Source organism: Sinohyriopsis cumingii, chromosome 2 (genome assembly GCF_028554795.1).
Source record: "Sinohyriopsis cumingii isolate HCF-2022 chromosome 2, ASM2855479v2, whole genome shotgun sequence".
In the NCBI taxonomy this organism is placed as follows: Eukaryota; Metazoa; Mollusca; class Bivalvia; order Unionida; family Unionidae; genus Sinohyriopsis; species Sinohyriopsis cumingii.
In genome coordinates, this window is record NC_142962.1 from 107,344,123 (window position 1) to 107,357,368 (window position 13,246).

The 13,246-nt window shown below is 36.8% G+C and overlaps 1 protein-coding gene across 2 annotated transcripts; it reads left to right on the forward strand.

Moving 5' to 3' along the window:
* The first annotated feature begins 2,910 nt into the window (after positions 1 to 2,910).
* Positions 2,911 to 12,898, forward strand: LOC149805581 (protein enabled homolog). Of its 2 annotated transcripts, none has more exons than XM_089950216.1 (5): positions 2,911 to 3,852; positions 7,580 to 7,742; positions 8,608 to 8,776; positions 10,748 to 11,052; positions 12,219 to 12,898. In XM_089950216.1, the coding sequence occupies exons 1-5, from the start codon at positions 3,272 to 3,274 to the stop codon at positions 12,270 to 12,272; spliced, it is 1,272 nt and encodes a 423-aa protein (XP_089806342.1). In that variant the 5' UTR covers positions 2,911 to 3,271; the 3' UTR covers positions 12,273 to 12,898. The 2 variants fall into 2 exon arrangements, with proteins under 2 accessions (XP_089806342.1, XP_089806343.1); XM_089950217.1 differs by lacking the exon at positions 2,911 to 3,852 and adding an exon at positions 5,316 to 5,382.
* Positions 12,899 to 13,246: the final 348 nt, after the last annotated feature.

Here is a 13,246-nt window from a genome sequence, read left to right on the forward strand (position 1 = left end):
TTTTTTTCTCTTCAAATAATGCCGATCCGCTATCACTTGTGGCTGCTGGGAATGGGAATTGAGAAACATTTACAAGAGTTCTAAAAAAAAATAATGTCAAAAGAGTTTGGCAAAGTTTAACAGAAAGCATTATAGCTTGGTTGGCTTTCACATGTATGCACATGATGCTGATCTGCCAACAAATATGTCCAACATTACTGAAAATACAACAGTCTTTAACCGACTGCTTTTTTTAAAGCCATACAAGCATCCTTCCGTAAATTACTGTCAATGTTTAGATGACGGAGCGGAAGGCAAACAGTGCTTATGGAATGGCCTGCGTCCGTTATGCATTTGCGTCTGCCAACAATCTCAATTTTAAATTTATTATTCTATTTTCAAAAATAGCACAAATATGACTGGGCCAAGTTCTGAAAAAAATGTGTAACAGCAACATGGCAAGATGGACTTGAAAATGCTTACAAAGTATGTCAATATAGCCCACATTACTATACTACATGAGACATTTCGCACTCAATACATTTTGTACACAAAACAATTCAAATCAAAGACATTTCATATCGATATAATTTTACTCAAGACGTTTCGTATCAATCCGTTAGAATTTTTCTTTTTGTACCATAGACGTTTCGTACCCAAGACATTACGTGCCTGAACTTAAAAATCTTCGCAGGTATACACTTTCTTTAAAATAAAAATTAAAAAAATAACAACACAAACAAAAACCAGCAAACTAGTTCTAGAATCTTTAAGATAACAGTTTACTTTCCACAATAGGAACATTAATCCGAAATATGAAAAACTTCAAAAATCTTGAGAAATAAATATAAAAACAACTGATGAATTGCACATCATGATTTGAAGAAAAAAATTAAGTACTTATCGAAAATATCAAATAAAAACGAACGAAGAGTCACATACACTTTCTAATGTGCAATTCTCAATGTATCACTTAAGGATGTGTGGGGTGGAGGTGTGTGTGTGTGATTTAGATTTATAACGTAGCTTAAACAATTTTTCAGTCATATCGCTACAACGGCTGGAGTGTGACGGTTTATTGTGATATCTAGCACTGGGGCATCATGTCGCAGATATGTAGCACCATGTCCCACCCAGTCACATTAACCTGACACCATGCCCACCAAACCTAACACTAACTTGTTAAAGCTGAGCGCCAAGCGAGGCAGCTGCTGGTACCATTATTATAAGTCTTTGATATGACTCGGCCGGAGTTCGAGCCGCGACCTCTCGCATCCGAGGCGGACGCTCTAACCTAAGGATATATAATAACCTATGAAAGTATTATTATTATTATAATAAATTATTATTATTATTATTATTATTATTATTATTATTAATTTTATTCCCCTGTCAACTGGCACATAGACGCCGGTGCTCTCTTAAGGGGATCGGTGCCGGTTGTCTGTATCCGGACCAGAAGCTTCAAATCTGATGCAGTTAGTTCTAATAATCAAGTTTCGATATCTGCAAAACAAAGTATCCTTATTATTTCTGAAAAGGATGTTACCGCCTGCATTCTTTTCCTCAGTAAACTGGAAATTTGAACTGCAAAGTTTGTTTTCTTTAATTTATCTATTTTCCCCATATTCAGTTGATATTTCCTTATGGATCGAAAAGAAAAATTATTTAAAGTTGCTTTTGTTACGATTGACTTTAGCTCTTTCTTTCATCGATCATTTAATATTCACTGGCCGGGAGTGAAATTTCTTTAAAGACAAAAATCTGACCCCTCATTGCTGGGAAAAATAACCTTGTTCTTACCATCTCCTCATTATTGGGGCCCCGGATCACTGTCATCTCACCCATGTCTGCGTTTGTTCGAATCCAAGGCTCGGCTTATAACGTGGGTATGTCGGAAAGTCTGCCAGTAGCTTCTCGTGGGTCGGTGGTTCTTCCCTGGGTTTTCCAGGGTTCTTCCTCCACCAGTTATACTGGCCGCCATGTATAGCCTATCTTGTGCTGAAAAAGGGCGTTAAACCCTACAAAAACAACAACAACAACAACCATCTCCTCATTATTGGGGCCCCGAGTGGCCGAGTGGTCTAAAGCGCTCACCGTTCCGAATCACTGCTATCTCACCTCTGTCTGCGTGGGTTCGAGTCTAAGGTACGGCTGGCGTGGGTACGTGGGAAAGCCTGCCAGTAGCTTCTCGTGGGTCGGTGGCTCTTCCCTGGGTTTACCAGGGTTGTTCCTCCACCAGTTATACTGGCCGCCATGTATAGCCTATCTTGTGCTGAAAAATGGCGTTAAACCCTACAAAAACAACAACAATCTCCTCATTATTACTCATAGCAGACGATATTCTAAAAAAAAATAATCCCGTCCGATTAACCATTAAATCGATAACACGTTGTTATTTTACGGTTTGGACTTGTCTCGACTTCTGAAGATATTTGTAAATATGACTCACCGTGTTACTCATTAACTATCTTCTGGTGCGTGTCCTTGCCGCAGGATACCACGGCAATAGGAAACCGTCTTGTTAGATCTCTGAGAAATTTGATGAAAGACGAAACTGCTATTAGGTTTTGTTACCAAGTATTACTCAAACGAGGACAAATTATATTTAGAACCCCTCAAGTGCCTGAGCGTTGGAACACAACGTGATTGCTTGCTCAGATAACGTTCAAACCAATACTCGACAGAAAGCAATATTATTTTGATTGATTCTTGCAAACAGATATCAATGTCCTCTTCCAGTAAGTTTCAGTATTTAATTTATAAAATAAATGTATAATCAAAGCTCACCTTTAAAATACTATTTCGGAGAAAATATTTTCACTGTGGTATTAAAGGTGTTGGAATTCGTACTTATGAGAAGGTCACTGGAGACTTAAATTACTCGGGGTATTTGTTCTACGACGTGTTTTCTTTGTTATCACAATCTGTTGTATTCAGCCCTTAAGAATGGTTGGCCGCTTTTTCATTGTTATATTTATCGGCGCTTCGGTCCTTGTGCCTATGTGATACAACACCTGGCGATCTTCAGCGGTCATGCGGGTCAAAAAGACGAAGGCATTTCTATACAATATTTTCATCTCGACGGTAACACGATGTGCACAGTGCTTACCTACAGGTCTGTGCAACAAATATACTTTAATTGCACAAGCAAGCGCGCATCCTTTTCAAAACTTTAATTTATGCGTAGGTAACTAGGTACCGGATATATACGAGTTGTGAAACGATAACTAGGACACTAAATAATCTCCTTGAGTGAGAACTTGTCCTTACTATCACTTGTTCAGCTGACATGGCTGAGGGAGAAATTCGGGTTGACGAGAGAGTTATTACTTGCTCTTTGTGCCTTGATATTTTTTGCACACCTAGATGTCTTCCGTGCCTTCATACTTTTTGCCATGGATGCCTTACCAAGTTTGTAACAAGTCAGTTGCGCAATAGAAACATTAGCAGAGACATTAGTCATGATAAAGTTATTATCGTGTGTCCGGAATGCAGAGAAGAAACGCATTTGAACGTGGACGATTCTCCATCAGCGTTAGTGGAGAGATTCAGGCTAAACCATGTTATCGTTTCAATAATTGATGCACAGAAAGCACAGGCAGCACGTGCGTGTGACCCATGTCAAGTGTACGGTTCAGTGTCTCGGGGATGCTACCGATGTTCTGAGTGTGATGAAGTGTACTGTGACAGGTGCGCAATGTGCCACCGGGCCATGAAATGTTCAAAGTCCCACAATGTTACTTCTTACAGTGTAAATACCGTTTGTAGATACAATGATGTTAGCGAGGCTCAATCACCAGCGGATGACTTTCACAGCGAAGGTACGGTACAAGAATCAACATCTACAAGGCTGATCTCTTCGGTAGAAAGGTATGAACCTAGTTTAACCTATTATTCCCTGATTTTTTTTTAAAAAATCTCGAAACAAACACTAGAACTCAGATGTTGTAATATGATATTAATAGCACTTCTTACTAACTTAAATTTCACACGCTAGTTGATGTACCATAAATTCTGTTTCTAGCTTTATTCTTAATGACAGTTAAAGAATGTCAGGTTTTTTTAAACATAGGATTTTGAGGTATAGTTTGAGACTTTGTTATCATCAAGCTCTGTTGTTGTTGTTGTAGGGTTTAACGCCATTTTTCAGCACACGATAGGCTATACATGGCGGCCAATATTAATGGTGGAGGAAGAACCCGGGAAGACCCCGGAAACAACCACCCACCCTCAAGAAGCTACTGGAAGCTTTCTCACATACCCACATTAGCCGAATCCGAGACTCGAACCCACGAAGACAGAGGTGAGATGGCAGTGATCCATAACGAAGAGCGCTTTAGACCACTCGGACACTCGGGGGCCCCCATCAATCTCTGAGAACAAGGGACAAGACTATCGAACATGTCAAGGGCGTACGCTCCCTTCCCTCTCCCAACAAAAAATGTAGAAGAAACAAAACAAAAACGAGCGCGAAACGGCAGGAACGTTTCCTATAGTAAGCTTTCTTTACATTTAGATGGCTAAAACTATACACTTTCAACACTTAAAATGAAAGAACATTCTGCTTCAAAACGTTGCTTGAGATCCAGTCAAAGTAAATTACATAACGTTTCCACAAAAAAGCTACAAAATGGTTTTAAAACCTCAAAATCAGTATGATACCCATTTGTTCGATGAGTATGATAAACGACCTTTTGTGTTTGCACATCACATTTGTAACTTATGCCATGACGTCACAATACACTTAGACCATTTTCTTGTAAAATAAAGTGAACTATGGAGCAAACTACGCCTGAGCAAATGTTAAAATGTTAACCAAATGTGCTAATTATGCTTGTTTATATGTATATTTATGTAATTGCGACGGTCAGCTGTTCTTGCATCTACTGCAATACTTCAGAAATTTAATATTATATATTATCTATATCTTTGATTTTTCTTGGAGATTTGCTAACCAACAAAGATCGTTAGTTGTCTTAAATAGAAAGCAGCTTTAGAACCCAAAGAGAAAACAAACGTTTGTAGACTTCTTCCTCTTGTCTTTGAGTGCGAGGACATAGCAAACGCATATAATTCGACTGGTTTCAGAAAGATCACTTGTACTGTCGTTTCATTCAGGTGGTAGGGGACAATTTTGTAAATTGAAATATGATATTAATAGCACCACAGGTAAATGTCTTAACTTAAGGTTGTGGTGTTACTTTTTGAACTATTGTAGTGTAATCATTAAAAATATGGATATATCTGTGAATTGGGTCATTCCGGCTTGTGTTGTTCTTGAAACTGATGTGAGGCATGTTCACATCACGTAGTCACTGCACATTATGTAGCCAGTGAAATACCAATAGTCGGCTAGGAAACAGAGCTAGCCGCGTATAGCAGTAGACACGTTGGTTCAAAGTAAGTAGAATATCTCAAAAACTGCCTATTTTTAATTGCATCAGGCTATTAAGTACACGATGTTTTTCAAAATCATCACCCAGGGAAAGAGATTGTGTTTGCACAGTGAGCATCACGTGTTCTAAAAAATGGCCTTCGGACATGAAAAATGCATGTATAAATTGTGGGGGGTGGGGGTGAGGTGAATAAACTTTTTATTCTATGAATTCCCACCGACTTGTCTGGTGAAATGGCTGATCGTCTTATGTTTGACTTTATTATACCTATCCAAAAGTGACCGCTCTGGTGGCTAGTGGTTAGAACGTCCGTCTTGGATGCGGAAGGTCGTGGTGGGTTCGATCCTCTGCCGAGTCATAGCAAAGACTTACAAAAATGGTACTTACAGCTGCCTCGCTTGGCGCTCAGCATTAGGAGTTTAGTGTTCGGACTGGTCGGTCTGGTGTCAGGTTAATGTGACTGGATTGGACATCATGCTACATTTCTGTGGCATGATGCCCCAGTGCAAGACATCACTATAAACTGTCACACTGCAGACATCGTAGCGATATGACTGAAAAATTGTTAAAGCTACGTTAAAAATCCAAATCACACACACTCCTATCCAAAAGTATAAACCATTTTGACCTCACTCATGTATTTTATGTTTTATTAAGTTTTATATTAGGCAGGTGCGGGCCACAATAAATATGTGCATAAAAACTGTCCCTTGCAGCCTCATTTGTAACTATTTGTAGAAAATGCATCATAACCTATGCTAATATGTTTATAGGTTGTAATCCAGGTTAGTGACTAAGATAGTCATGGTGCGTATAAACTAATGAAATGTATTCCATCAAAACGCTATTTTTTAAAAATGAAATATGCAAGGAATATAATTAGTGTAGTGATACATGTTAAGTCTCGCGTGATTAGGAGATGGCGAGAGATACCGTAATTACTCGCTTATAAGTCAAGTCAAACTGCAAACAAGAAAGAACCTCATCTGCAGAATCATAATGAGCATACAGATCAGGGTCTGTTTTGTTTATTCTACTGATTACTCCTAACAAACGGCACATACCCAGATTTGGGTCTGTAGTTTGCAGATGGATTCGTCTTGTAAGTGAGAACGCTATGTAAAGCATTTTTTCACCTGTGGCTTCAACAACATTAACGTTTTATGTTACAGTATTTTAAAGTTTTAAGACATCGTAACGCGGTTCTCAACCTGAACCAAATTGTTGATTTAATTACACAAAATTTTACAAGATATTTGCATGACTTGTCAGTAGATTTGTACGTTATTTTATTACACAGTTGATACAAATATTAATGGATGTACAATACTTGCATAGTTATGATTTTTAGCTGTCTTTTGTAAGGGTCGAACTATGCAATATATAGACGCATGCATTATGCACATGTTAGCAATATTGGTCAATAGCAGTGTTGCATGCAGAAAGGTTTAATTGCAATCATTTACCTTTATTATTTTAATTTTGTTATGTAAGACGAAGGTTCTTGTATTATATCATGTCGCATTCATAAATATTGTCTTCAGAATATTACAGTCCCTACTAACCTCGAAGGTCGATACAGTTAATTGCGGTTTTTAAATGATCGGAAAATGTGTCCATAGACCAGCCATAAAACATTAGATAAAACCCAATGTTTGCATAATGTCAAGAAAATTGTTCATAGTCAGCTGTAGAAAAGAGTAAAATTGTAAAAACTGAAATAGTTAAAGATTTTATATGTCTTAATTGGAAACTTTCCTTTTAGAAAATAGAAACAAAGATGGCACTGATCATTCAATGAGATTAACAATAACTTTTATCAGTTTTAATATTCATTTAAAAATTAAAATCAAACATCTCTGCAATAACACACCACCAATTAAGTCATACTTCTGAAAGCGTGGGGATGTTGTGGGATACTTATAATGCTTTCTGACATAGTTATCCAAAAGGAAATTTACCCTGAGTCACCTGAAAATTATCCCAAGTTGAAAAGTTTGACCCGCTTTTAGTCTAACTTCTGCTATCTCTACCGAAAATAACTCGACTAATGAAACGGAAGTAAATCGCTTTTAGTGTATCTCCGTTGCGTGAGTCATTTTACTAGATGAATGGATGAGTGAAGCGTAAATAACCATTTTACTAGATGAATGGATAAGTGAAGCGTAAATAACCATAACCTTATTTTTTCTTTTTTAAAGCGACGATCACCTATTACTGGTGTCCGCTAGAGCTCTTCTTATGATGTATGATGAAGTCAACCAAAGATGGTGTCCTACATCGGAACAGATCGAGCTGGGGATTTACCATAACACAAGCAATAACAAAATGACGATCATCGGAAAAGAGAGCGATAATCATGAGGTCGTACCTCTCAAATGATTCTAACATTTTATTTTATATAAACATTTTAAGATTGTTTAGTATTTTTTGGAAGAAACCGGTGGATAAGTTTTGACAGAAATTTGTGTATGATTAGGGATTTTGTTCTTCATCGGAACAATGCATACTTTCCTTCATATATTATAAGCAATATATTTTTTACAAAGCGTGATTTACGTAAATATTGCAACTGTCGTAACATAAAAATGCGTTTCTAGGAATATCATGAAAACAGAAAAATTGACAATTCTTGATTTTTAACTCAGAACTTTTGAGTCAATGAAGATAAGAGTGGCTTCAGTGAAATATTTGTATCCCCCACCCACCCACCACCACCACATAAAAGACGTAGTAGAAGAAATAAAAGAAAAATAGATAAAAAGTTGGGATTTTTTTTAAAGATTTTTTTTCTTCAAAAATGTCAATAATGGTTGTAATCATTCAGCTTTGAAATCAAGACCGCCACTCCTTTTCCATGCTTTGCATTTGCGAGGTTAAACTTTCACTGGAAGAAAAAAAGCCATGAAGCAAGGCAAAATACCTGCCCCCCCCCCCCAAAAAAAAAGAAGATAAAGAATGCAATCAGAATCTAAATGACTTTGCTCGGGCATTTAAAAAATTCGCCTTAAACTGAATAACGTTTTAGATTGCCTATTGTCTGCAGTCATCGGACACAAGGTTTATTGTCAGACAGGTTTGAGAAGCCGGGCTAAATTTTGGCCCAAAGAACAGCCATTTTCTATAAACGACGGGAGTAAGATTGTGATGAATCAACCTGATTTTGCTGTACGAATATAGCAAATCTGGGGCAAATTTTTTAACTTTGGATTCTCATTTTCTTCCACAGGTGTTTTTAGCCAGTGAAATCGCGAGAGGGATGAAATACATCCAAGCCACGCCCACATTTCATCAATGGCGAGATTCGGCTTTCCATGTCTACGGTCTCAAGTTTTCCAACGAAAGGGATGCAGAAGAATTCGCTTACGTCATGTTTGCAGCTATGGAAACAATAAATGGTGAGGAGATGAGAGTATTTGAATGGATGACACACACACACACACACACACACACATATATAATACATGGTTTAAGCAAACTACATCCAACAATAAAATTAAGTAAGTGTCATATTTGGACGTAGAGGTCGTGAAAAATAAAAATAATGATATGGTTCATGTTAAAAACACGAATATTCACCAGTATGTTGAATATTCTTCATGTCATCCAAAGTCATGTATAAACGGGATACCATATAGTCAAGCAATAAGATATAGAAGACTTATTTCGGATTACACTGTTTTTATATAATCTTTGACAGAGTTATATCAGCATTTTTTTAAAATAGAATTTACCCTATTGACATCATTAGTACTGCTTTCCAAAAAGTATTTTCTCTTACACAACTTGAATCTTTACAATGTAAAATCAAAAATAGAAATGACGATATCATTTCAATTGTTTTGATTGATTGATTGATTGATTATTTGGATTTACGACGCGTGCGCCTAAAAAGGCATTTGCGACGGGTTTATTCCCTCACAGCGGGATGCTAAATGTTCCTGGGGGAAGGAATTAGTGCCACATCCCATAGGCGTTTATGTGCTCAAGGAGCACTGCTAATTTAGCCGTCAGGTCGCAGGACTATATGTCCCTAACGACCTGAATGAAGGGCTTTCTTGAGTGGGAATGGGCCCAACACACACTCATGTTAACAAAGAGTTGATTTCAGTCGGTTTATTGACTGTACTATGTGTCGACCCAAGCCGTAAGTAACACCCGTTGCGATAGGTCGCAATGATGATGTCACATCGGGACAGATTCCTTTTGTTATTGAATATAATCCAAGGTTGCCTAATATAGGTAAGATTATCGATAAATATGGGGTTTTATTACAATTAGCATGTAAAGCAAGTGTTAAATCGCTACACCAAAGCAAAACCACACTTGCTTATAAAAGAACTAAAAGTCTTAAAGATTTCCTATTAATTCTAAGCTGGAAAAAAAAAATCATATAAAATGGGATCATCAAGTAAGTATAATAGACCCAGATGTTCACACTGTTCTTTTATTAATGAAAATACTTTTTTCAATAGTATTAATAAGAAAGAAACTTTTAATATGCATTGTGATACTAATTGTGCAACATCAACTGTCATTTATTTGATCACATGCACAAAATGTGGCATCCAATATATTGGACAAACCAGTCAACAAATATCTAAACGTAAGAACCAACATAGATCAGACATACAAAAATTTATATCGATCAATCATTTTCATCTCATGTTGCCGCACATTTTAACAAGAGTTCCCATACTTTGCAAGATTTCTCCTTTCAACCTATTGTTATAGCCAATTCTGAGATGGAATGACTGCTACAGGAAACCTGTTGGATTCACCGTCTTAATACGATATATCCAAAAGGTCCAAATTCCAAAACACTGTATGACATTCATTAATCAATTTTTTTTAATTATGTCCCCTGTTTACAATTAGTTAAGAATATTTTTTATATTGTTCTAATTTACAGAATAACTTGACTAGTGAAAGTGTAAACTAATATCATAAAAATAAGTTTACTAATTCTTTAAAAATGAAAGGGCATTTTAAAATTAGTTCTCAACATATAATGATAATTATTTCTAAAATACTTTATTATAAGTATTATGCACACCATACTTTTTTATTATATAATTTGAGTTCTGGTGAATTATATTGAACATTCGTCAGTAATATATAACTAAATATATATATTTTTGTGATTGGAGGCAAGCCCCAACAATGACACCACACGGAAATTTCCTCACACACGGTAACATAAGTGCTGGACGGGATAATGCAAGAAATAGGACAAAAATAAAAAAGACTAAACCACTCATTTAGTATGAATATCGTAATAATTTCTGATCGCAATATCTTCAGTATTTAAAAAAGATAGCCATTTCTGATTGCATATGAATATTTTTCTTTTGTTGCGAAATTTTCAGGTGAGCACCAGCAACACTTGCCAGAACACGTATCAGATCCATCATCCGCGATGGTTGCAGGACCATCTTTAGAACTTTCTGAACCATTATTGTCTCCTGGACGTGCACAGCAAGAACAAGGCTATTCGCATCCAAATAGATCAGATCTTTCTACAGACCTTGAAGGTGGCATGCAAGAGTTGCCTTCTTCACCACTCCTGGAAATGTGCACAAACACTGCTCCACCGCCCCTGTCTGAATCCCAAGCCGTCCCACTCGAGAACCATGGAGTAGTTCTTAGAACGGCGGTACTGCGAAAAGCAAGAGTAAGCTATGATTATATGTATGTATGTATGTATGTATGTATGTATGTATGTATGTATGTATGTATGTCTTGTTACAAGTCAGGGGTCTTTCTTGACTGAGCGGTTGTCAAAACCCTGGCGCGATTCTCACTAGAAGTCATAAGTTTACCCCAAATTTCCAAAGACTTCTATACAACTTCAGTTGTAAATTAGAAAGCCCAACGTGTCCCTTCTATACTTCAATTTTACTCTGATTAATGCAAGACCACAGATAAAACAACCTGCCAAATATCTATCAACCGCACAACTGCTTGGTTTCTCTTCATCAGGTTTCCTTACCGCCAGCCGTTCACGCCGTAGAAACTATACGAGTATCCCCTAACACTGGGAACTATTTTAACTCCGCCACATTAGGCCAGCCAATGTATGCTTTCCAGGCACATTTCGCCAATATAACTGCACCACATTTGTCACCATGGCGACATAAACGATATCTGCTGAGTCCCAACTTATTTATTCCTTTGTGTAATTTACCGGTTTCCTACCGTAAATACTGCCACTGCAGTCACACTACCAATGTACACCAGTGACACCACTAGATTTTAATATGGACTATCTTACGACAGGGACCAGGGACATTCATTCAGTTTTGGCCTGAATTCACTACTAGTGAACCATGGCATTTTGGAAACTCATTAACACTTCACTCCGTGACGTTTGCTCCTAGTAACTGGCTAATTATTTCGGGCTAGGGATATTTCCATTACGCCGAATTCCTATAATCACACTAGTAATCACACAGATCTAAGAACTCCTTAAAACGGGGAGCTATAACCAAATGCGCATACTCCAACTGTATGTATGTATGTATGTATGTATGTGTGTGTGTATGTATGTGTGCGTGAGTGTGTGTTGCATGTATATATTTCTGGTGCGTGCATGCATGCATGTATATTTGTGGTGGAATATATACAGTTGAAAATTTAGTAGTTGGTTTTTGACAGATAATAAGCTAGGCGGCTAGTACTCGACAAATTAGTGGATTATTGGATTTGTCTGTTAAATTATTTGTCGGTATTTTGTGTTTAATTTGAAAGTAATTCAAAATTTGATAGAATTGATATGCATTTTCATTTTATAAGCACAATACAATGTTGCATACAATTTTATTTATTTATTTACCACAGCCACACTCTTCACCAGCGAGAAGACGATCATACATAGTTCACTCTTTCGACTGAGATTTAATTCTACCACATTGTTCTCAGGAGTCGACGATGGTTCAGAAGATTTTGAATACTTATTCACAGAGAATAGAAGATTTCCAATATTCACAGAATGAGAATAGAGGACTTCGAAAAATCTGTTCATAGAATGAGAATAGATTTTGATTATCGTATTCACAGAGTGAGAATAGAAGATTTTGAATATTTTATGCGCAGAGTCAGAATAGAAGAATTTGACTATCTTATTCGCAAAATAAGAATATAAGACTTTGAATACTCTATTCTCCCTGTTCATGGAATGGGAATATATTTTGATTATCGTATTCACAGAATGAGAATAGAAAATTTTGAATTGCGTATTCACAGAATGAGAATAGAAAATTTGAATATCTAATTCACATTATAATAAAAGAAGACTTTGAATACCCTATTCACAGAATGAGAATAGATCTGGAATAACTTATTCACAGAATGAGAAATAAACTTTTACCCTGGGCAAGAAATGCTAAATTGGCATCATAATGTCTGCTTTGAGTTTCAAGACAGCCGAGTGTTGTTTGCATATTTTAATTGTTCTATTCAATAATTTTTAATTAACAAGTAATAAATTCAGCTGAAGTAAATATTTGGAAGAAAGACAATCTATTTTGTATTAGCTTTTGGCTGCTAAGATGTGTGCACCAAAACCACTGTGTCGCGTCTTTCTCTCATTCTTTCTCTCTCCCCCTCTGTCTCTTTCTCTCTGTCTATATTTTAAAAGAGGTATATCCAGGGTCACAACTTTGGCATCTCTACATGTGTCTGGGACAGATAATAATTTTTACTCTTTGACAATATGCATTCTTTTTTCCCTGAACTTTGTTGCAATGCTATCGAGCAAACTGAGAATGGCCCGTGAAAACAAAGGATTTTTTTATTCATCGATCCATTTAAAATTAACACAATCACTTTGTTAAGTAGATAGTACATGCCGTTTCGCTTACTGCTAA

Bases quoted from the DNA above. Each gene is read 5' to 3' on its own strand.
- LOC149805581 (XM_089950216.1), top strand. From the start codon at position 3,272: ATGGCTGAGGGAGAAATTCGGGTTGACGAGAGAGTTATTACTTGCTCT. The intron at 7,743-8,607 runs GTCGTACCTCTC...TTTCTTCCACAG, and splicing joins AAGAGAGCGATAATCATGAG to GTGTTTTTAGCCAGTGAAAT. The intron at 8,777-10,747 runs GTGAGGAGATGA...CGAAATTTTCAG, and splicing joins AGCTATGGAAACAATAAATG to GTGAGCACCAGCAACACTTG.